This window comes from Neopsephotus bourkii, unplaced genomic scaffold (genome assembly GCF_033783945.1).
Source record: "Neopsephotus bourkii isolate Nb327-2 ecotype Australia unplaced genomic scaffold, CSIRO-AGI_Nbou_v1 NB_1272, whole genome shotgun sequence".
NCBI lineage: Eukaryota > Metazoa > Chordata > Aves > Psittaciformes > Psittacidae > Neopsephotus > Neopsephotus bourkii.
The window spans coordinates 132,501-157,289 of NW_026901757.1; the positions used below are offsets into that span (position 1 = coordinate 132,501).

A 24,789-nucleotide genomic window follows, 5' to 3' on the forward strand; every position below is an offset into this window, starting at 1 on the left:
TTTCATTATTGATCAAACATAATGCTGAATCAATGTTCATCTTGTTACCTGGGCCATTTCCATGTAATACAGTGATAGCACTGCCTGGAGTTACTCATTCCCATCCCAAAGTGACTTTACCATAAAATCAATGCTTGTTTGTTACTGATATAAGGCAGCATCCGTGGGATGGAGAGCAAATAAAGTAGTTATACCATGGCGATCTAAAAGTTTGGCGGAATATGAACGTGAACAAAGACTTTGATATTTAAATGTATTTTATGTGTGTCAGAATCATCCTACCCAGGCCGATGGGACAGAAAATCTCAGGCTGCAAGATGACGGGCTTTGATATTGTGGGTGTTGCCATTTGTAAACGCTACCTGGGACCTAATGGGGGAATCGTTTCTAGATCAGAGTATCATTACACAGCACATGTGGGCTGCAAGCTCTTCTGGGCAGGGACTGTTTTGGAAAAATAGTAATTAATGCTGTAGTAATTAATGATTGTGTCACAGAATCAGACTCCGCGCAGTGTTCTCTTCAGTGAAGCTGATGCTCCTTTTCTCTGCTCGTGTTTTCCCCTCCAGCTAATAAGCCCAGTTACAAATTTACACGAGTCTGTCCTCATCCCAGGCGCTCCCAGGCGGCTGCAAGGGACTGCGGGAACATCCCACCCGGGGAATGCTCCGCTTTGCTCCATGCATGCAGCAGTATCGTGCCTCGGGTTGCGTTCCCCGACACGTCCAGGCCCCCCACGGCAAACGCACCGTTCCCTTCCCTGAGGAAGAGCCCCTCCCGGCGGTCTGGTGACAAGGGATGAGGGTCGGGGGGAAACCCACTGGGAAGCCGAAGAGGCCCCATCCCGGGGGGGAAGGCCCGGGGGGGGAAGGTCAGTGGCCAGGGCGGCGGGAGCCCCTGCGGGGAGCTGCTGCGTACCCGGGGACGGAGCAGCGGCAGGGGAACCGTCTGCGTTTATCCCACTGGTAAAGCTGGAGGAACCCGGGGTATCTTCATCTTACAAAGGCTGCAGCCCTCCCGTCGGAGCCGGTGTGGGAGCAGCGTGCATCCCGCAGCAGCGGAGGAAGGAGGAGGCTCTGGGCGGGGTGTAAGGGGGCCGCCCGGTCGATAAGCGCCGAAGTTGCCGGCTGGGAAAGGTGTGACGGAAATGGTGAGGGGAAATTTCCCAGAGTTGTGAGGACTTTGAGTCCACTTCCCGCTGCTGCGGAGCGCGGGGAAGATCCCTGCGGAGCCGGGCTGAGGGCCACGCTGACACCCGCAGGGCACAAAAGCCACTCGTTCCGAGGGGCGGTGGAAAGTCTAACCGGGTGCATAGAATATATTGGCATAAAATTAGTGAATTGCACTAACAGATTGTAAATCAACTAAACGGTCAAACCACAGATATGAATCACAAATTCCTATAAAGATTAATGTTTCCTAAGATTCACAGCAATTATGTGTTTTTTGGACAAAAGCCTTCTCCCAACCTCTCATTCCTGAGCGCTGCTTTTTTTTTTTTTTTTTTTCTGAAGTATTTCCAGGTTTCGGTGGGGTTTCTAATGAACGATTTACCAAAGGAAAGGTTTTATTAACACCTCTAAAAACTATAAAGTTTAAAGGGAAGGAGAAAGGGAGTAGATAGGAAGTTATGTAACACAATATACTGACCTATTGGCAACGGTCCGAAAGCAAATCAGCAAAGCACCACAATGGTGGTGATGGTGGGGGAAAAGGATTCAGATTAATGAAAGGAAAAAAAACAACACCAAGAGGCCAGCGTTGCCCAGGCAGGGAGAAGGCTGCTCTTCAGAGCTGCCCCCGGAGTCTTGAGCATCTGCTGATGGCCCCTTACCTTTGCTTACCCCCTTGTGGTACACACAGTGCAGTCTGGTCTGCTTAAAAGAGGAAGAAGAAGGAGGAAAACAGGGTTGAGAGCAGAAAAGGGACATTATTTCTCAAGGAAATTGGCTGGCAGGATTTGTATGGGACTTCAGGTCTCTCAGGCACTATTTTTCCCTTCTCACCTCTAAGCAGAACTGGAGATAATAGTTGGAGCTGCAGGTAACGGAGTCTGTTCTTATTCAATTTCCCTAAATGGCCTGGAGAGCACTTAAAAGCCCGGAGAGCTCCTGGCCAGCATTTTCTTATTAACTAATTTCACTTCGATCCTATTAAAGTGTATGCTTTATAACCTTCAAATGAACCTCTCCCTCTCCCTTCTAAACCAAAGCCATTACCTTTTTAATGACAAGGGTAAAGCTTTTAAAAACGTCGCTCCCTCCTCTCCTAACATCACAGGACGCGTGTCACAGGAACAGCCCCGAAGCACCCACCGCGGCCTCCCCCATCACCCAGGATTTCCACAGCGGTTCCAGCGCCCGGGAAGGGGCATCAGATCCATGGGCAGAGGGCGCTAGAAAACGGGATTGGGCATGGTTCGCTTTATTTCACTTTGGACAAATCTCTGCAATAATGGGTTTTAAATGGATACATATATTTACCATTTCAAACGGGCTCTGCTGTTTCCTGGTAACGCTCACCACAAATGGTAATAATAAAAGATGAAGTATTTTTTCTCACCTTAGGTCATTAGATTTACAGACAAGGTACTAAATCATTTTAGCTCCCCAAACCTTGAAGGAAAGGCACCCACGCCCTCCAGTCCCCTTCTCTTCTCCTCCCCCTTCTGAAGAAACCTTGCAGAAGGAACGGAGACAAAACAGTCGCCGAGGCTCGATAATGTCGCCCTTCAATAGTTAAGCACTAATAATAATAATTAAAGAAAAAAAAAAAGAATAAAAAGTTGACGGTGGCTGCAGAGCGCGAACTGTCAGTGGCCTCGTCCCAAAGCCTTAACATGAAGGGTCATTAATTGTGTTTTCTTTCCAAATCATATGTCACTGCAATTACCAGATTCTGATCAAGAGACTCCTTTCAGATTGATTCCATATGTGATAAGGAATGTGCAGCTTGTTATCTATCTGTCGCCTTGAAATTATGGAAAAGCTTCAAACGTGTAATTTGAAGAGTCTTTTACCCAGCGCTTTGATCTCTCCCTCTTTTTTTTTTTTTTTTAACTCTTTTTTAACTGCGGCCCTTCTCCTCCTAACCCCACGTGTCTTCCCCTTTCCCCGTTCCCGGTGTGCTGTCCCACGCCGCAGCTGCCACCCTGGTCCCGACACCCCTCACCCCGCAGGACACTGTCCGCGCCACCGGCAGCTCCCCGGCCGCTCCCAGCAACACCCTCCGACTCCACAGCCGGGCCCCGCAGCACAGTGAGACACACCGGGACGCGGCCACCTCCCGGGGCCTGTCCCGCTCTCCTCCGCCACAGTGACCTGGAGGAGTGGGGAGCGGCGTGAGCGGAGAGTACCGAGGCGGGGTCCCGGGCACCGGTCGGGCAGTGTCCGGCCCGGCCACTCCTGTCGGCGGGGCTGGCCCAGGAGCCGGCTGCGGACTTAGGAAAGCTGCAGCCAGAGAGAGGTTTGGTTTGAGCTCGGCACTGTGTGAGCCAGCCGGGAGAGGAGGGAGGCGAGGCAGGGGGGAGGGCTGACGGGCGGGCGACGGGGGGGGGTGTGTGTTTGGGGTAATAAATCAGGAGCCACTCTCCCGGCTTTGACAGGTCCCGGCCAGAAGACACGTGTCTGTCCGGCCAAGGAGCGCTCTGCCGCCCTGGGTCTCCGGGGGAGGGGGGCGGTCTTCGGGCCCTGCTCTGCTCTCCCGGCCCTCGGGATGAGCCGGCTCCAGCCTCTCCACCTCACACCCTTTCGACTCCGGCACGACAAATCTCTTTCCCCTGCTCTCTCCGTCAGAGGGAAAGGGGCTTTGCTCCCACTCCCGCCGCCATTCGCACGGTGCAGCCTGGCCCAGCTCCTCGCCTGCTGCCCAGCTCCGAGGGGCCTGTCCCCACAGCCACCCTCGCACAAGCCGCTGCCGAAAGTGAGCGGCGCTTCTCGCCGTGGACATGGTTCCAACCCCCGCCCTGCCCCGGGAAGCTGTCTCCTCTGCTCTCCTCCCTCTCTCCCCGCTGTTTGCTGTTTTCTCCGCTTTTTTTTTTTTTTTTTTTTTTTTTTTTTTTTTTTTTGTTATTTTTTTTTATTCCCTCCTCTTCCCACTCCCCCAGCCAAGAACTGCAGCCCTGTAGATCTTTCCTCCCTTCCATTCGGTAGGGCTACGTTTCTTACCCGTTTCTCGCTCATTAATAAACCATTCTTCACCCTCCCCCTGACCTGGACCCATTCTCACCCATAAATTTCTCCTCTCCCGTGCCTCTCTCCAGGCTGTCCCCCGGGATCCCGGCTTGCTGCCCGCCACCGCCCGGGAACAAACTCGTATTGATTGTGCTGCTGCTGAGAAACCACAAAACAACCCCGCCAGCTTTGCCACTCCGTGCCAAGCCTGCAACCCCAGAAACACGGGGTCGGTGATGTGGGAAACGCGTGGGCCGCACTGCCCACCCGTGGGGGGTTCAGCCTGGCTCTAACACCAGCAAGGCGAGCGCGACAGCGTCAAAAGGCGACTGATTTACCCAATTTTTCGTATTCTCCCCATTTGCCCCCCGGACACGTATTTGTCCAAGTTTTGGTCCCTCGGTGGCAGCCCCCGCCCCGCCGGTCGCTGCACACAGCAACCTCTGAAGGAAAACAGGACGTGGGGTTCTCTCGCTGTTTTCCTTCGAATTAAAAAGAAATACACTTATAACTGAATTTAATATTGTTACGCCCTGTGCATTAGACTATCAAAAGCAGAGACATTTAATAAGAAAAATAAATTCTTCCAACCCAGAGTTGTTTTTGCACTAGATTAGCAGATAGGAAATGCTATAAAGATGAACTTAATACGATTAGAGATGTTTCCTACAGATTTTCATATATTGATTCAGGGAATTTTAATTCTGGATCTTGCTTTGCCGTAATCCGCATTTATTACAAGCTGATACAGTTTTATTATAGGAAGCTATCAAGGTCAATTTCTTTAACTGCATAATCTGACATGAATTTCATTTTTAAAGAAATGTAGTTATAAAAATCCATACTGTGGGCACAGTGGTTATATTGTACCTAAATCACATTTTAAAGGCAATAAATCCAGAGAGTATTTAGGAAGAGAGGGGAATATGGTGAATGAGGCTTGTCCAGCCTCAACTTCTCCAAAGACCCTTCAAAATTTATTTTGTGTTAAAGCAGGAGGTGTTTGAAGGAGCAGATAAGGGTGGCAGGCTCAGGGCCCCTGAGCCCTACCCGCAGTCGCAGGTTGCTTAAACTCCTCACGGTCCGGACAGCTGCGGGAGTGGAACAGGGAGCTCCCGTGTTTGCCACTGGCGCGCGGTGACTGCACTGGGTTTTAACTACTCTTAAAAGGCTAAATTGCAACTCATACGCTGGTTTCAGGAAAAGGAGGGGGGGGCGAAAAAGCGAAGGAAAAAAAGAAAAGGAGAAAGGAAAAGAAAAAAAGAAAAAAAGAAAAGAGAAGAGAAGAAAAAAAGAAAAGAGAAGAGAAGAAAAAAGAAAAGAGAAGAGAAGAAAAGAAAAAAGAGAAGAAGAGAAGAGAAAAGAAGAGAAGAGAAGAGAAGAGAAGAGAAGAGAAGAGAAGAGAAGAGAAGAAGAAAAGAAAAGAAAAGAAAAGAAAAGAAAAGAAAAGAAAAGAAAAGAAAAGAAAAGAAAAGAAAAGAAAAGAAAAGAAAAGAAAAGAAAAGAAAAGAAAAGAAAAGAAAAGAAAAGAAGGGGGGGAGGGCAGAAAATAAACAAATTTAAAAGGTGTTGATCGTTAAAAAAAGAAAATCTTATTCGGTAATTAAAACGTATCTTGACTTCTTCCCAATAGCTCCTTAGAAGCCTGTGCCACTGCTCCCTTTGCAAGTGTTGCACGTACCAGGTACTTCTTTCTATGCCTTGTAGTGGTTCAGAACAGAGGGAATAAGCAAAATGATCATAAATTTCCTAATTAGAGATTTCGCACCAAGACAAAAAGGTGTTAATGAGTTTAATTCCAGTGCCTGTCATTGTCCCTTTTTTCACACCACTTATTTACTAATGGCCCAGAGGGCTGCTCCCGTCTCTCCTTTGTTAAGATTTTAATTTGCCTTCTTTTCTGCCTTTGATGTAAAATTGTGACCTACAACTCTTTGAAGTCCCTTATTAGGAGGAAAATTAACTTAGCTTTTCCACTGTATCTGCCCACTGTTAGCCCAGACAAAACGTAGAGAGCTCCTTAAAGATTCAGTACGTTAGGAAACTTTTCAGGGTAGCTCTGGAAATGCAAATTTTTTGAGAAAAATCTAATAGACTTCTAAATCTGTATCAGGAGACGTAACCCTCGCCAGGGCCGGACAGGGGGAAGGATAGGAGGGAATATCTTAATAAAGAAAACAAAAGGAACCCGGCCAAGGAAAGGCTGTAAATTTGAAAACCTGAGCAGGGGGACTAGAGAGAGAGGGGGTTTATTTTTAAATGTCACAACTTTTTCCTGTTCCTCCCCTGTGCCGTTCACAACTGACACCCTGGCTTCCTACTCTCTCGCGGAGGGGGGGCCCCCCCCACGAACGAAATTATATCTAAATCTATCTCTATATAATTAGAATACCATGAGGCAGGGTTAAACCTTTGTAAAACACACAACTGATTGGCGATCGCTAAAACGAGATTTGAAAGCAACTCAAATAAAAGATCGCGACGTCAGTAAACAGATTTAGGGGAAAAAAAAAAAGGGGGGGGGGGGCAGCAGCTAGTGACAAACCCGGCGAGAGCGAGCTCTGGGCATGAGAGAGAGAGGGAGGCAGAGGGAGAGAGAGACTTAAAAGAAATAGGAGGGGCTTGTGAGAGACTAGAAACGTCAATCAGAGCCCAGAGTCCCAATAATCTCAGGCAATCTGTTAGGACCTGACCTGGGTCCACTCAGATCAATAGGAAAACTGAGAGAAGAAAGAAGCGATCGGATCGTTTACCGCGGCGGCCGAAGGCAGGAGGGAGCCCGCGGCCTCCGCGCATCCCTGGTTCCCCCCTCCATGTCCGCCGGAGTTTGCGGGAGGCGCTGAAAGTGTCGGCGGCCGGCGAGGGCAAACGACCCGGCTCCCTCCTCCGCTGCCGGCCCTGCTACTTTCTCCCTTTTCTTTCCCTTCTTCCTCTCTTCTTCCCCCCTCCTCCTTTCCCCCCTCCCCTGCCCCCGTTCCCACATCATGTCTTTCCCCCAGCTGGGCTACCAGTACATCAGGCCGATTTACCCAGCAGAGCGCCAGGGGAGCGGCGGCTCCCGCGGCGGCGCCGAGCTGGCCCCGTCCGGGACCCTCTCCAACGTGCTCTCCTCCATGTACAGCGCGCCCTACGCCGCCGCCGCTGCTGCCGCCCAGAGCTACGGAGCGTTCCTGCCCTACGCCGCCGAGCTGCCCATCTTCCCCCAGCTGGTAAGAGGCCCCCCAAGGGGCTCGCCGCTCGCTCCCCGGGACGCTCCGGTCGGGGCCAGCCCTGGCACGGTTCACGCTGGGGATAGGTCCAGGGGGCCGCCGGGAGGGCTGTCAGGGGAGATGGGGCTTTATCGCTACCAGACCCCGGGAGCGCGGCCGAAGAGGGGCAGGGCCGGAGCAGCGACCCTGCGCCCCCTCCTCCGCCCGCAGGGCTTGACGGCTGCGGTGACCGGCCCCGGATGCCGGCGGCCCCGCTGCGCACACGCACCTGGGGAGCCGGTTCTTCCCTACGGGCTCCGCGCCTCGGCCGCGGCGTAGCCGGCGGGGCCCTGGCTGCCGCAGCGGGGCCGGGGAGTTCCGCGGTGTGGGAGGCAGCTCGGCCTGGCCGCCGCGCTACCCGTAACGGCGGCGGGATGGAGGGGCCCCGGGCCGGGCCCAAAGCACCGTCTTATCTGGGCCGCCCCCTTCCCTCTTGCTGCAGGGCGCCCAGTACGAGCTGAAGGAGAGCCCGGGTGTGCAGCACGCCGCTTTCCCCCACCACCACCCCGCCTTCTACCCCTACGGGCAGTACCAGTTCGGGGACCCGTCGCGGCCCAAGAATGCCACCCGGGAGAGCACCAGCACCCTCAAGGCCTGGCTCAACGAGCACCGGAAAAACCCCTACCCCACCAAGGGCGAGAAGATCATGCTGGCCATCATCACCAAAATGACCCTCACCCAGGTCTCCACCTGGTTCGCCAACGCACGGCGGCGGCTCAAAAAGGAGAACAAAATGACCTGGGCCCCCCGAAGCAGGACGGACGAGGAGGGCAACTCCTACGGGAGCGATCACGAGGGGGAAGAGGACAAGCGGGAGGACGAGGAAGAGATCGACCTGGAGAACATCGACACCGAGAACATTGAGAGCAACAAGGACGAGCTGGAGGACGAGCTGCAGGACGCCGACCTCCTGCACTCCGATTCCAAGACCGACTCGGAGGGCTCCGAGGGCTTCGAGGACCTGCCCGGCTCCGAGGAGCGCTACGTCAAGGCCGCCGAGGGGGAGCCGCATCATCTCCACCACCACCACCTCCACCACCATCATCATCACCACCACAAGTGCGAGCTCCCCGCCGCCGCCCTGGAGCCCCTCAAGCCGCCCCTGCAGCCTCCGCACCACCAGCTCTCGCCCCCCTCCTCTGCCTCTTCCTCCGCCGCCTCCTCCCCGACGGACGGCGCTTTGGCCGGTACCCTGCCGAAGCCCAAGATCTGGTCGCTGGCTGAGACGGCCACCAGCCCGGACAACCCCCGCAAGTCTCCCGGCGGCGGCTCCCCTCCCGCAGCCGCCCCGCTGCCGCTGCCCCCCCCACCGCCGCCCCACAGACTCGTCTCCTCCTGCCCCCTGAGCAAGTTCTCCAACTGGACCAACCGCGCCTTCCCGGCCCACCACCACCATCACCACCCGGCCCCCCACCCGCTGGCCTTACTGAACACCCCCCACCTCCTGGGGCTGGGGGCAGCTCCCGCCGCTCCCCCCGCCGCCACCTTCCCGCGGCCCGCGGCCCAGGCGCAGAGCGCGGAGCCCGCCGGAGCAGGTGACCGCTGAGGGACGCGCCGGGGACGGGTTCGGGCCGGCAGCCACCGCGAGGGGCTCGGCGGTGCTGCGCGGAGCGGCGCGGAAGTCCCTGCCGGTTTCTCACGGTGGCCCCTGCCCGGCGCAGCCGTCGGGGCGCAGGTGGCGGAGGGCGGGCAGCCGCGGGGCCCCCTGGTGCAGCGGCGGCGAAGGGGGGGCCTCCGCCAGGTTAGTCTCACACCCCCGGCGTTACCTTCCTCCGACGGATGTAACTTTTGTTGCTGTTGTTGTTGCTGCTCAAATCGTCTTTGCGGAAGGACCGGGCCGCAAGGCTTGCTCCGGGGTCGGTTCGGGTTCTCTTTGACGGTCACTCCTGCAGCAAAGCAGTCGCTTTGTCGTATTTGCAACTTGCCGAGAAGATCTTAAGTCTAGAGGCTTAATTCAGGGATAGGAGTGAATAAAATGGGGATTTAAAATGGGGATTGTAAAGGAACACCTTTTTTTTTTCTGTGTGTTTTTTTCTTTTCTCCTCCGTTTTTTTTTTTTTTTTTTAGATCGATGTAGTGCCTTGGAAGTAGAGATAAAGTTAATAAAGACAGCTTTCCAGCCAGTGCAGAGGTGGTAAGGGATTGCTTCCTCTGTCTTCTAAGGATATGTAGAGGGAGTTCTAAACGGTTAGCTTATTTTCTCCGCGTCTTTAGTTCTTCTCCCAGAGCGGTTTCTTGTCCTTCTTCTGCGTGTGTGGTGGGTTATTCCGATACGGTGTTTTTCTTTCCTTTGCCGTCCGCTCCTCGGGAGCGATGCCCGCGGGCCGGCCGAGCCGCGTCCGGGGCCGAGGCTCCTGTGCTTGGGGCCGGGGGGTGCGCCCCTGGGCGGCCGGTGCCCGCCTCCCCTAGCACCGGAGAAAGGGTGCGGAGAAACGCAGCAGCGCAAAGGCGGCGGGACAGAACCGGCTATAATAATAATAACAATAATAATAAAAGCTAAAATAAGCCCCAGCGAGTAGAAGACCTGAAGGGGTTGAACCTTGCCGCTCTGAGCTTGGCCTCGCAGCCACTGAAATCAATTGCTCGTCTGCTGAGCAAAACCACGGGGATATTCGTAGCTAAATAAATTTGCGGAAGTCACTCCGAAAACTTTATATATTTAGAAACCTATTTTTAAACCCATAACAACAACAACAACAAAACCAGCGCTACCTACAGTTAAAAATACCGTGCCAGCCCCATATGACTAGAAATCTTATTAAATACGTATTTTTTTCTGTGTCATTTTTTTCCAGGCCCCAGAACCAACTTGATGCCGCTATGGTTCTATCGGCGTTGTCATCATCATAGTTAATTTTTTTTGTAATTGTTGTTGTAATGACTGTAAAAACAAAACAAACAAAAAAAAATAATCTCTGTATAGTTACAACTTGTAAGCATGTCCGTATATTAAAACTAAAAAGGAAAAAAAAATATACCCGCTTCTGTACTACCACCTGGATTAGCTGAGTTTGTGAGGTTTTTTGGAAGTCCAGTGAGAATTAGGTGTTTCGATTTTTTTTTTTGGTTGTTGTTGTTTGTTTTTGTACATACAGTAAAAATGTACATACGTGTGAACCAAATTGTACAAGAAAGTATATATTTTTGGCTAATAAATAAACTGTTGCCACTTTGACTACACTCGCTGTTCCCACCCATGGAGTTGTTTTTGCCGGCCCACCTCTCCCCCCGCCGCTGGTGCCTGTTTTGTCCACGGCGGGAGCGGCTCGTCCCGGTCCGGGTCCAACTCGGTCTCGGTCTCCCCGCAGCAGGGCCGGCCAGGGGCTGCTCCTCCTGCAGCGGCAGCGAGGCCGAAAGCTGGAGCCGCAGCGCCCCCTGCAGGCGCCGGTGCCCTGCCCGGTGCCCCGCTGTCGGTGATGGCGGGGCGGCTGCGCTGCGGACAACGTGTGCAGGTCCGCGGGCAGCGCCCTGCAGCCGGGACGGCTCCGGGACCGAGCCCGCGGCCGCCGGAGATCCATCGTCTCCCCCGAACACCTTGTTACCAGATGCCCGTCTCCAGCCCCCTCGAGGCGCGGAAGGGGTTAAGCGAGAGGAAACTTCGGGGGTCGGCAGTGCCGCAGTGGGGTGGCGGTATTTCCTTCGCCTACAGTCCAAGGGGCAGGTTTTAGGGGGCTTTACCCGGGTCCGCCGTACTGTTGAGGGGGACAGGGCTGTCAGGAACAAAGCGGGCTGCGCGGGGCCAGCCGCGGGGCCGGGACATGCCCCTCGCTCCTGGGGGTTTGCACACAGAGGGAGGCGCCTTAGAACCGAAGGTGCTTTGCTCCGCTCCGCGCCGGGCGGGCTGCACGCCCTGCAGTCCCCCGGCCCCGGGAGATGCCGGGTGCTCCTCCGCCGGCCTGCCCTGAGAGCTGCATCTTCCCCTCCGCTGCATTTCCTCAACAAAATGCTGGAAATGAGCCCTATACAGAAAAGTCCGGCCGCTCCAGGCGGCGGTGACTGCTGGCAGGGGATGGAGGAGGACCCGGACCCCGCGGCCTCGCAGTCAAGTGAAAACCAAGCCATGTTGTTGGGGGACAGGGGCTGCCCCTGCTCCCTTCCTCTCCCTTCCTTTATTCCGGATTTACCATCAGTCGGTACCTGCGGACGGTAGCTGTTGTCCTGCACCCCCCTGGAGGGATGGCCCGGGCAGGCAGGGCAGGCAGCCCGGCTCCATTTGGCTTCTGTCAGGGTCTTCCTTAGCATCTCCGGGGGGTGCCCCTCCCACCCCCCTTTCCTCTCCTTACAGTCCTGGCAATGGCATAATTACAGAGGTAGTGATTAAATACCTGGTGCTTTTCTCATTTGGGTGACAGACCCTGTGGAGGGGGAGGGTGGTGGGAGCTAGGAAGCAAGAGTTAAAATGAAGTTAAAGTATAAACAGAAGCACATAGCTGACATGCTTCAAGTTTAGACAGTACAAGATATGCAAATGCACAGGGCTGTGCGATATTGACATTTTGAGGTCATAGTGATAGGAATGTATTATTTATAGGATTGGGTTGCACTAGGCCGATAAACTATGTTTTAAATCCTAGGCGTTTGTAAGTGATAAGATTTATATACATGTTTACGATATATATATGCGTGCATGTATACACATGTTTTACATATGTGTTTTAAAATTTCCCGACTAATATTCTTCCTGGCAGACACTGGGGTGGGGAGAACCCTGGCCTGGTGCATGGCCTGCAGCCTCTCCAGCTATGGGTAGTGGTGGATGGCTGCAGCCAAGCCAGCCCTGGACCTCTGGGGAGGCCAGGGAAGGGACCCCCAGAGTTGGCAGCAATGTTGGCATCTCTCCTTTCTCCCCACCCTATCCCCTTCCTCTCCCCATACGTCCTCTCTGGCCACAGCTCACCCTCGAAGCGGCATTTGCCTTCTCGCTGCCTGTCCAGCTGTTTTCCTGCCAGGAACTGTTCCCCCTTTTTCACTCTGAGAGGCTCCTGAAACGAGGGTAAAACTCTGTGGGTGGGTGGTTAGAAAACGGATTGTTTCTCATGTAAATTTTACCCAGTCCCTCTGCACTTTGTATCCCGGCATTTCCCTTAGCCAATTCTTGCTGAAGGAAAAAAAGAAAAAAAAAAAAAAAAGGGAAAAAGATTAATGACATGTAAAATGGGAGGGGTCAGGGGAGAGAAAGCTAGAGGCAAATTTCCACATCCCCTTCCTCTGGACATCCTGGTGGGTTTTCCATAGAAACTTTCACACAGTGGCCAGACAGATGCTTAAAAAGGAGGGAAGAAAATAATGAGACCACAATGGGAAAACAATTGCATCCCCAGCTTTCGAGCTCCATTAAAGGCTCCTTTGCCTTTGCAGCAGAGACCATGAGCTCCCTGTCCCCGCAGAGCCCTCTCCCTTCGGCCTGAGCGGCAGAGATGCTCCCGCAGTAGCGGCAGCTGTGTGGTAGCCATGGGAAAGCAGCTCCTTTGGCTTCTGGAAGTGAGAACTTGGTTTCCCTGCGGGGGGAAAGCAGCCTTTGTGCCTGCCTGGCTTCCCTAATGTGGAGAAAATTCCCATTAATTTTGTGAGGAAACATTTTGTTATGCATGTTTCAACAAAACATTAAAAATCCTACGCATATTTTTTTGTTTTAGAAATCACTCTCACAGCTTGACAGCCTCACTGGAGCCCCAGCCGGGCCTGCCCGCGACGGTGCAGAGAGGCCTCTCTCCCTCTCCCTCTGTTGGCTGCTCTTTTCCTGTCTAATCAATTATCTCCCTCGCTAGTCCTTCTCAAAGGTGAGAGCTCATTATGCATATTCATAAATCACAGCTCCCAGACCTGACACTGATTGATGTAATCATCTCCCGCTCGCTCCCTGTCTGCGCGGGGCTGGCCGGAGGAAGCGCCGGTGAGGAGGAGTAGGAGGAGAAAGCAGGAGAAAGAGACTTCCAACTTGTCAGACCCACTTCTGCGGGAAGCCGCTGGCCGGGTGTAGTGGCTATGTCAGCCTTCCCATTCACTGCAGCCAAAGTGCCCATCACAGCCTGGGGACAGTACAGGAGAAAGCCCTGTGAGCTGGGAAATGCCAGCTAGGTGCCTCCAGTACAGCCAACTGTTCTGCAGACAAAATTGCAAGAGTAAGGGAAAGATCCAGTTCAATTTTCACAGTCAGGCATCAGACTATGTGTTAAAATACACCCCCAAATCTTTCATATCAGCTAATGTGCTTGCTACTATTTTCCTTAGATAGTTAAAGCTGGTTTACGCCCTGTAACAACAAATGTATTCTGTACGGAGTGTGATCATGGGTGTTTAGAAACGTGAAATAGAAAATATATTCACTATTATCCCTGTCCTCAGTAGCTATACTGTAAACAAATAGAAAAGTTGTGAACTATGTAAGTTCCTGCTGCAAGGGTCTGGAGGAAAAAGGGCTCCTTCAGCTCCTACCACCAGCTTTCTGGGCAGGAACGTAAATCTCGGCTGTGACTTGTTTCCCAAACTGTGCTTCAGCACAGCAGAGTTCAAGATGCTGTTCTGACCGTGTGGTTTACCTGTATAGTTAGTACTTACACTTTTAAAATACCTTTTATCACTTTGATCAGAACCATCAGTGTACTAAAGTAATTAAAAAAATATATGCCCCAGAAATCATAATAGGATACAAATCAAAGGGAACCCTAATCAAGTACTTTTGAGAGTGTTATCTTCCTTGTTAACAAATGGTAATAGGAAAATTAAGGCTTATAGCTTCCTTGTGTTTTATCTAAGAAAACCAATAATGATATCAGATGTTCTTTGTTTCATATGTTTGAATGTAAAGCACAATAATGAAGAACATGTACCTTCTATGGCTTCATTTGCTTTATGGGTATTAACCATTTAGGATGCCGGTGAAATTATAGATGTGCAGAATGAGGACAAGACTGTACTGCCACCCAGGGTTTTGAGGCTCGTCTTTGCTGCAGTCAAGACAACATCTTTTTTTATTAAATGCTGAAATTGGAACAAAGCAACAATGGCTGCTTGCTAACTGTGCATGTCCAACAGGCCTCTTTACTATTCAGCAAATGGAAGATATTAAACAACATTTTGCTTAAAGGTACACTGAGGCCATTTCCATTAGGACATGGTGTCATTCATTTATTCACATGTTAAGTGGATGTCCTTGTGGCTAATGAGTAATAATCAACAGTGACTCCACTTTATTCCTTTGCTCCTAGCAATGTTAAATACTCTGATGGAGTCTCTTTGCTGACACACTAGAGAATATGGTTAAAAAGTGCTAAAGGACATTTTCAGCATAGAGCAGCCACATACACACGTGCTGGAAATAGCAGTTTTATTGCAGTCTATTCTATTAGACTTTGTTCCTGCTTAAGGCATGGCATTTGGAAAATGCTGGTATTTATCTGAAGGTACTTTATGCCTTAAAATCTGGGAACTCTCTCAGTTTGAGAGTCAATGTGGTTATTGCTGGGAGATGAGATCTTGTCCAGCTGGTTTATAAAAAAATCAAACCACACCTTATGGCACCTTCTCTAGACTGTGTACGTGACTTCAGATAAATGTTTAGTGGAGCAGTGATTTAAGACAAAGCCTTTCCTGCAAAAAGATGTAGCTTGACATTTATTTTCTAAAATAAAGTAACTCCCCTACCAGCTAATTAATCCATTTTATTGCATCAACCGCAGCAGCTAAGTAGGCTAATAAACTACATATTAATATATTTTTTTTCCTTTACATGATTGCTTACACTGGAGTCTGCAGCTTGGTTGTCTCCTGTGTCAATTCCTAAAGTCTGAAAGGTATAAATGAATCATTCTTGGTAATGATTAAGCTTAAGTTAGAAATAAAATATGTCAATCAATCTGGTTGGAAATGTTCCTGCTGTCTAAGTTGGTTATGCAAAACACTCTAAGGTGTGTAGGCATGCTCAATTAGGTCAAGGGATCTGATGGCACTCCTAGCCATAAATGTGTGTCACTTGGATTCCTCATTATTTTTAGCACTGGTGAAAATTCATGTCAGTAGGCCAGCTAGGCAGGCTGGAATAAAATTACTTACTGGATATGCACAACCAAAGGTTTTAATACATTATTATTATACTTATTTTCAAGCAAAACAATGAAAATAAAATCTGTCCCTTTCTCTCAAATATTTGAATCTCTCAACTGAATTTCTCAGTGATCATTAGTATAATTCACACTACAGTATGCAATACTCAAAGTATGTTAGCAGTAAAATTTAAGTGCCTAAAAACATAGGTATAATATGAAATTAGATACAAGGAGTAAAATATTGATTTTCTCTATTGCAGTCTAACTTCCGAGAGATAGAGCTTCACTAGGAGATTAGACCAGCCCCATTCCAAAACAGTTTAATGAAAAAGAACACTTGAAATGGCTGTTGAACAGTGAGGCTAGTGCTGGTGCTGGTGCTCTCAGGTGGAGACTTCTGCAAGTGATTCCTACAGAAGACGATGCCAGAAATTTGTTCTATATAGACAGATTACCTTTGGTGTACTAAATCATAGCCTGGTACTAACAGACAGACTTATGTGTAATTCCAGGGAAAAAATAACAGGAAAAGCAAGTTTAAGGGCTTATGCCTGCCCTGCTGGCAGCTGGTGTAGCTGCTGAGTTGATCTGAACTGGCTAAACGATCAGGGTTAAATCTTCTGGTTTTAAACTTTCCATGCTCGTGCTGAGCCACACCAAGAGCTTGGGCATGAGAAAATGAAAGAGAAATCAGCTAAACACAACAACCCAGCCTGGTTTTGTTATGGATAAATAACCCAAAACAAAACCAAAATCAAACTAACTGTGGGAAACTGGAGAACTAAAATAAAAACATTGCTTCCAAGAATCAGAGGCAGGACTATTACTGCAGGTAAAGCTGGCGCTTCTTAAACACAGTTCTTAAAGGTGGTCTTAAAGATGGCAGTGTCCCTTTAAGAACGGCACCATGCAGCTAATATTTTCTTTACTGCCAATAAAATGCAATTAAATCTCATGAATTAATATATTCACTTTAGGAAGAATTCACATTCTTTTCTTCATATATCAAAATGGAGCCATCATCAGTCAGTTAGTTAAATAGGGGAATCCGGAGAGTAAGTAAATGGAAGAGCTTTCAAATGCAGGGCTGAAAATGCCCAATGAATGTGTAGGGGGCTTCAATAAAAAGATTTTGCCTTGTGTTTTCACCCCTTTCCCACTTTGTTCATTGTTTACTGACACCACTATGGACACAGTATTCAGTCCCTGCCCGCCCCAGCCCTGGGATGTAAAAATGTCATCTCTATTGTGCTGCCGGGCTCGCTTTGATGCTGCCGCAGCCCTTTGTGTGCTCTTCTCAATCCCTTTATAAGGCTGTCCTGATTGTCCATACTGAACATCGCCACAAAAGCTCGTCTTATTGAGAATATAAAAAAGTCAGAGAAGGGCCAAATGACGGGAGATTGAGCCTTTGCTGTAAAAGGCCTACTATTCACATTCAGCAGTCGTTTTTTCACCAAGGAATTACAAAGTTAGGACTGCGGCTGCACTAGCAAAGCCATTTTAGACACTTTCTTCTGAAATTTTATTTATAATTACTAGTATTGGGTTTTTTTTTGTTTGGTTTGTTTGTTTTTTAAAAGATCATATACTACTAAGGACAAATATTGAATCCTAGAAGCAGTTGTGGAGGCTACTTTCATTTTCCCAAAGGAAAATGACTGCATAGCTCTTATGTGCATGTTTCAGTTGGGAAGTTTAGACAAACACTGCATGGAAGTTCAACTACATATATACTACAAAAAGGGCTTGTTGTGATAATAAAATAAGACAGAAACAGACCTCATCTTCCCCTGCCATGTAGGAACACACAGATTTGCAAACGAAAACCTGAAACTGAGGATTTAAATTGTCAGTCTGGAAAACCTCTACTAGTTGTTCTTCCCCCTAATGCTATCCTAACTTGTACTGAGTGTCCATGGGCAGGACAGAGACAAAGGCTGGATAAGGTCTTATTCTTTGGGAATGGGCTATCGGAATGGGAGGATGGTGATTTCATGGCTTTTGTTACTGAGGTTAGGGACCGAATTCTCTCACTGAATTAGAATAGTAACAAGTGGGACTGGGGATCTCTGGGGCTTTTGTAGTGCACTCATCTGAGAGATTGTGCTTTTCTCAGCCCTTCAGATTTATTTTGCCAAAGTTACAGGGCAATTATGGAAATGCGCCCTTTGAAGCCAGGCCGATTTCTCTTTATTTTCTCTCTACCCCTCCCAAAGCAAAGCCTCCCTCGCTTCCTTTCTTTAGCAAGTTGGCTGTCATTAGGCAGCGGGGTTTCGAGTGGCCATTCAAATATTCTTTTGAATAGTGTAAGAAAGTTTTAATAAATATGTGCTAAAAAATAGACTTTGAAGCTTTTTGAGAAGGAAGTGTAAAATAACAGCAAGGTAACAATGACCTAGAAAATAGGCTGTGTGTGTGCGAGGTGCTGGAACATGAAATGCTTCCCATGAAAAGAGGCTCAATGCACCAGGGCTGGGGCTGGCTGGTGGCACGCGGGGTGTTTGGCCAAGTGGCCACCTGGGTGCTCCCAGTTGGCAGCTTTGCAGCAGCACTTTGCTCCTCATCCCTCACATCTCCCTAACGACAGGCCCAGCACAAACAGAATTGTACTTTCACACCTTTGTACATTATTTATCATTGGAGTCTGGAATCTTGGTGCTGCATGTGAACTAAGACAACATATTTTCTACTTTACTTGGTACTCTAATGTTAAGTAAGTAAGTCTGAAACCAGGTGGTGAGACCTGGAGCTAAGCAGACTGTGACCAGGACTGCTTTTTGCCCAGAAACTCAGTTCTGTATGTCTCCACATCTCAGTTCACTCTCTCTTTCTTTATTTGTATTAATCAGAATACTTTGCTCTTGTAAGAGAAATTGGTGGTTTTCTGGGCCATTTAACAAATGCTATGAGTCAAATTCAGACTTGATGTAAGAGGAAGGAGATACTGTTGGTGTCCTTGAGAGTTATACACACACAGGGCCTGAGTCTGGCCTGAAATGTGGACCTTCTAACATGACAAAACATGGTAAGAATATTAAAGTTTCTTCTTTGAGGTGCAGATATCTTTTTTTTGCTCTCTATGGAGTTTATGAGGATCCTAGAAGAACTTCTACAGCAGCATGGAACATAAGAGCTTTGTGTTTTTTGAAAACTAGGGCTTACATATTTTGTAACAGAAAGCTCGTTTTCAACATTAATCTATTCAAAAGCCTGAAAACCCAGCTCAGACCTCTACAGAAGGTGCTTACAGTAACTTAATACTGATACTTCTCATGATGGGTGCAGAAGATTGAATGCTGCTTCTGTAGCATTCAGCAGTGCATACAGAGGTCTTGGCAAACAAATTTAATGGGAGCTGGGTTCAGTGGAGTTGCAGTAGGTACCATGGGAAGAACACTACAACTCCAATCTTCACGTCATCCTCCTCTAGCTCCCTTCTGCATATCTAAATTTGTTCCCCAGCCTCAAAACTGCTGAGGCTTCCTTCCTATTCCCCTGTACCTTTCCCCAACCTGGGATCATCTTAGTTTTTCCTAGAACTCATCCCATTACCGGGATGAATTCCAAATCTGCCCAAACTGGATCTATTGTTTAAAACTCTCCAGGAGCTTGGGGGCATCTGATTCATTGCAGTGTGCAGCTGGATATAGTGTGCTCTCATATTTTTATAATAAAAAGAAGAGGACTTATAGGGTAAAGACCTAGGTTCAGGTCTGGGTACAAAACCTTAAAATGGGTTTAGGTTCTAATATGCTGGTTTACTCCAAGAATAATTCTAATCTGAAAAACTTAAAAGTCAAGTTAAGAAAATGACAAACTTGTTATTAATATGAAGAAGCAGTAAACAACAGTATGATTCTGAGCCCTGTGTTCTCTATTATGACAGAATTAGTTTATTAGATATTATTCAAAGTCATAGTTTTAATTATATCTCAAATCAAGTCCAACTTAGAGGAACCAACCCACTGCTAAACTAGGTGATACACTAAACTAGGTGGGGAGTTAACCCCTCTAAAAAACTTTAGTATTTATACTGTTGGTACTTTCTGATATAACCCTAGGAAACATGCAATGGCAAATGATCATGCCTTGTTAGGGAAATCATTCAGGGAAATGAGCACAGAAATTTTCTGCCTTGGAAAATGTCTATTTATCCTAAAATCTACATAAAACTCAAACAGCACATGTTTTGAGCCTCAAGCTTCTCACAGCTGCTGCAAAGGGTCAGCTGGCAGCCTACAAGCCGGACATCACCCTCCAAGCCACATGCTGAGCTTGCCTTTTTTTGGGGGAGGAGATGGAGAACAGCTGTCTGAGCAGCAGAACCGGCATTTCCAGCTCTATCCTTGCTGCCCTGTACAGCTAGGCACCTGGATCCCCAAGCCTACACAGTTCCTGTAGGAGGAGATACATCTTTGGACTACCTCCAGATACCCCCAAGATGAGTGGGACCCTCGTCCCTCAGCAGAGGACAGTTTCACATACCTTTGTTGTAGCTTGTAGCTGTAAGCAATTGCCATGCACATCTCCCCTGAAAACCACCATGGTGTGAGATAGCACATGAGTTCCTCAGAGTCTGCCTTTCTACAGTTTCAGACTTTAAACACCAATAATTAAATAGACTTTGAATCATACTTGCTAACGCAGTTTGCAGAGCGCAGGTTTCGCCAGCTTCCCCAGGTGAGGGCCCTTGAGCAGTCATGCTTCTCCTCTCCAGCAGCTCCAGGCTGCAGGTGGTTTGGAGAGTGTGTTGTAGTAATCTGGCCTTAAGGCCACAGAGACATAGATCACTGTGCCAAAGTCTCTGCATGAAGGAAAAGGTCATAGATTTTGAATACTTTGGATATTTTGTAGGTCACTTTTGAAGATCATAAAGAAAATAGGTTTCCTCATTTAGTGCTGTCAAAAATGACCATCAGGATGTAACACTGCTCTGTGTGCTTTAATTGAAGCCCACTGATAGGTAAGGCAGTCATCAACAGGGTGAGATCTTCCAGATGTATTGTCTTACAAGGAATAATTCTGGCTCATCTGGGCTGAGTCTTAACCTCTGGGCGTTGTATTTACCCTGTAGCGCAACTGAAACATCAGGTCAGGGTTGTGACAGTCAGTGTCCTGAAGGTTTAGAAATAGAAGGATGGGCATATAAACTATAACGATAAACTCATTTACTTTACAAGAGATGATGTCTCCCTATTACTTCTACAAATAGACATCAGATATGGGTGTTTGTTGTTTGAGTGTCAGTGGGAAGCACGTATCTCATAAGGCACTGACCTGGTTATCTTCTAACCCTGAGCAATTAATCACTAGCATCTAATAGGGAGTAGCTGTGCAAGGAAGCATTTGCTTTCCCCTTTTCTACAGCTATCAGACCTATAGCTTCCCTCAGGGTGGGACTACTGTTTTCCTTTGGAAGAACTGGCACAAAATGAACCTTCCTCTGTAAGGGGAACTTACCAATTAGAGCATCTTTAAAAATAATATTAAAACCCCAACCCTAACACACAAACCAGCAGCTTCAGCAGGTCTCAGTTATGAGCTGTGCTGTACATGGGAGCAGCAGAGAACAGAAAAGGTCCATGCTCCCCCTCCATGTGGGTTACTTGTGTTTCTAGTGCCTGTGTCTGCAGTAGAGGCCTGGGAGAGGACTGAAAACCACTATTCTACCACACTAGTGGGGAGGGCTGGGGACCTTCCCCACCAGTTCAGTTGTAAGCAAGATGAACGGCTTTGTCTGCTGTGGGCTGTGCAAAGTTGGAGTAAGGTAGTGAAGAATCAGGCCCCATCAATTCCTTGTAGTACTGGAGCTTTGTTTTGAAGTGCAGTAAAAATACAGGTGGTGGAGGAGATAATGCACAGTACCGTTCCTTTGGGACACTCAGGGAGACAGCAAAGAATTCCAAAATACGGAACGTGGGTTTTTTTCTAGCACTGATCACAAACATTACCTCAAGAAAACACCCAGAAGTAGTAAATATGCAAATTTTTTACGAAAGAAGAATGTACAAGTACCAGCTATGTTAGAGAATTTGTTTAAGGACATTTGATCCTGATGCAGTTTATCAGATCACAGTTTTAATTCGTGCATTAATTTTTTCCCTTTCTTTTTAAAGGGGGGGGGGGGGGAGGTTCTCTTTTAAAAATCTTTTGTTTCTTTCCTGCTTCGATACTTGTACAAGAGCTATCTCACTTCTGCTGAGATGCAAGAAGTGTATTTACAGTGCAATATAAATCTGGGTTGGAGAATACCAATTTCATATAAATTGGATGGCAGAACACTGTTCCGCTATTTTGTTGTCTAAATTATATGGAAATTGGTCTTATGCAAGAAGTAAGTCCTCACAGAACAGAGCCCTTAGGCTTTTGGTTTAATTATCATAAGCTTTCATTTAATTAAACTTATTAAATGGTTTGGTGTAAGAGCCGATTATCATTTTGCAGAAGCTTTCTGGAAGAGAAAAATATGCCCTAGCTGCTTGGGGCAGCTTGTAACTTTCCTTCAGAGATGTTTTTATAGCTATAAGAACATGGATGGCCTGGGCCATCCTCTCAGGCACCTTCAAACTCTTCACACCCAGAGGCATTTCAACCTGTTCCTTACCACAGAGCCAGTAAATTCAGTTTATCCTGCAGCTGATATTTCTGTTTATGGGCCAGAAATTATAGGACAGTGTTGGCATAAGGAGAAGCAGACATAGGCAAACCACAAATACCTGGACACCTAAAGTAAGTCCTAAACCATCAGAATAGGGAGGTTTTGTGACAGAACAAGTTCCCAAACTAACCAACCAACTAACCAACCAATCAGAAAAAAAGAACACACCAAGAAACCCCCAAAACCAACTCAAATCCCACAAACTCTAAATAAAGCTCATATTTGTTTTCAGATCAACTTGATAAACTCATTTTGGACATTACATTATATAGTGTCTGTATTAACAAGTGATGAGACTCAATGACACAGGGAGCCTCCTCCATTCTTTTGTTCATAGGCAACTCTTTCATGAGGCTTTACTTTCATAAAAATACATAGCTATGGGGTTCACCCCAAATATGATGGCCACCTTCATATGCAACCATTGTCCATGGTGTACATAAATTTAAGCAAGAAAGACCTCATCTGAGACTTGGATAAAAACTTCCTTGTTTTGATGAATTTGACTTTTGGTGACTTCCTACAGAATCCTGGCTTTATTAAGTCAATTCTATAATACAATCGGTCACTGGCATTGTTGGTTTCTGGGAAACATTACACCTTTTATTTTATTCTACAAACCATAAAGCTTTTATCTGAGTTGAAAAAATAGTTGATACTATTTCTCCAAACACAATATTGTGGAAGAGGACTATGTATTAAAACCTGTAGTGCTGTGTTCGGACTCCTTTAAAAAAGGAATAATTAGAAGAATAATTAGCTGAAATGTGAAATTGAGATGCTTCTTCAGGGACATGTGAGAAGCTGATTAATAAGAGGAAGGAGGGCCATTGTGTGCCAGGGACCTAATAAATGTATTTAAGGACAAATAGGTAGAAAAAGAAAGTACACATTACTAATGTTGATAGAAAGCCTTAACTGCCTAATGAATTTCAGAAACTGGCTGAGAATAGTTAATCTGTGTGATAACATGACCCACAGGGTTAGTTAGATCTGTGAATTCTTATCCCCCTGAGGACTTAGCAAGTTTCCAGAGATTCACACCAAATACTTTCAGGCAAAAGGCATTCACAGTAGGAAGATTTCATGCAGGTTTTGCTTCTGAATGCTCATGTTACACAAAACCCAATATACTGAGATAATGGCAGAGACTGAAACTCAGTACTAGGCACAGTGTTAATTAAAATTTTCACTTTCTAAGAAACAATCATGCACATTTGGATTTATTATGGGATCACATATAACTCCAGATGAAAGGAAGTGTTTTACCATAACAATACTTGATTCTCAGTTGCTTCTCTATGCTAAATTAAACTCTGTATATATGCTGAAAAGCAAATATATCAGTTGGCATTTTCTTCATTGGATCAGGCATTTCTTACACACCCTTTACAAAAATTTCATGGGAAACACACAGAAAACCCCACCTAACTTATACAGACTAGAGCTATAAAGTGCTTAGTAATTGCAGTCTCATCAGTGTTTTAGGAACACTGCCAATGGTAAGGCAAAACATATTTCAGAGAGCACAAAAGAAAACGTAGGCAATATAACATGCTACTGACCAGAGCAGTGGCATGATCATCAGATTTCTTCTTCTGGAGCTAGCAGGCACCAGTGCTGCTGGGGGTGGTAAAGAAATGTGTTCCTTTGTGAGCAGGAGGGCTGGAAATGCCATTTTTTGTTTGCTTGAGATGTTGTGTCCTGGCTGGCCTAGGTGAGAGGTGCGAAATGAAAAGGAAAATTGTTTCACAAAAGGCAGGTTTTGTACCTTACACCCCCACTGGGCTGTTAGACTGGGATTTCCAAACAAATTTAGGGCAGCTAGGCATCCAAATCCTGCTGAAATCTTGTCTGAAATATCTCACCTGTAGCCGTTAGTGATATGTTACAGCAGCAGCTTTTCCTTTTGAAGGACGGGATGGATTTCATACCTCTTAATATGGATGTAAAGATGAAGAAGGGGGCAAAAAAGGATAGACCCCAAGTCTGCAAAGTTGGCAGTCCCATAGATTGAAAGGAAATGTACGTCCCCATTTATGTGGGAAATCTACAGATCGTGAGATGCATTCATGCCCAACCTGTGATTTTATCCAAACTGCAATGCGTGGTTTGCATTCCTGCACAGGATTACAAGAGGTGAGACCAAAGAGTGATGATCCTGAAAATAAAAAGCAGATACAGATACACTTTTAGGGCATGTATCTCTGACTACATATACCCCTGGATCACCCCCTGAAAAAAGGGATTAAAAAAAAAGGCAGGATTTGTTTGTAACAGTGACTAATATAAATGGTGTAGAAGGTATACTTTTCAGCTGATACTGCAAAAGGGAGTGCTCACTGCATACTTGTGCGTAGGAGGTCCTGCTGAAAATACTTATATATAATTTAACAAAAAAAGAAGCTTTTGTACTAAGAAATTATGGCTTAAAGCTTTCTTATTTGGGAAAATTCCAGCCTTTGTGTTCATATCCCAGTTATTACAGTAAAGACTTCCAAATGGGAGATATTTTAGAAGAAAACAGTACCAGAGTGATAAGGGTACTGTGCTTATTTTTCTTCAAGCAGTGGTATGCTTTTAGTTTAAGAAGGAATTTTAAAAGGTTCTAGATGAGATGGTACAAATCAAACATATTTCTATAATATTTATATAAAATATGT

The 24,789-nt window shown here is 47.3% G+C and overlaps 1 protein-coding gene and 1 long non-coding RNA gene across 2 annotated transcripts in view; one reads left to right on the top strand and one right to left on the bottom strand.

Annotated features, from left to right (window-relative positions):
• The window catches only part of LOC133218560 (uncharacterized), a 10,454-nt gene extending 5,082 nt beyond the window's left edge, over nucleotides 1-5,372 (bottom strand). The window contains exon 1 of the long non-coding RNA XR_009727193.1: nucleotides 4,511-5,372. This is a non-coding gene — a long non-coding RNA (uncharacterized LOC133218560). The remainder of the gene's footprint in view (nucleotides 1-4,510) is intronic.
• A 1,315-nt stretch (nucleotides 5,373-6,687) lies between these two features.
• Nucleotides 6,688-10,600, top strand: IRX3 (iroquois homeobox 3). Its single transcript, XM_061365068.1, has 3 exons — nucleotides 6,688-7,381; nucleotides 7,863-8,955; nucleotides 10,216-10,600. Exons 1-3 carry the CDS (start codon nucleotides 7,157-7,159, stop codon nucleotides 10,272-10,274), a joined length of 1,377 nt encoding a protein of 458 aa, XP_061221052.1. The 5' UTR covers nucleotides 6,688-7,156; the 3' UTR covers nucleotides 10,275-10,600.
• The last annotated feature ends 14,189 nt before the right edge of the window (nucleotides 10,601-24,789 follow it).

What these genes read in the sequence shown, in the direction of transcription:
- IRX3 (XM_061365068.1), top strand. Translation starts at nt 7,157, where the DNA reads ATGTCTTTCCCCCAGCTGGGCTACCAGTACATCAGGCCGATTTACCCA. An exon ending in TGCCCATCTTCCCCCAGCTG is followed by an intron (nt 7,382 to 7,862) that starts GTAAGAGGCCCC and finishes CTCTTGCTGCAG; the next exon opens with GGCGCCCAGTACGAGCTGAA. An exon ending in CGCGGAGCCCGCCGGAGCAG is followed by an intron (nt 8,956 to 10,215) that starts GTGACCGCTGAG and finishes ATTTTTTTCCAG; the next exon opens with GCCCCAGAACCAACTTGATG.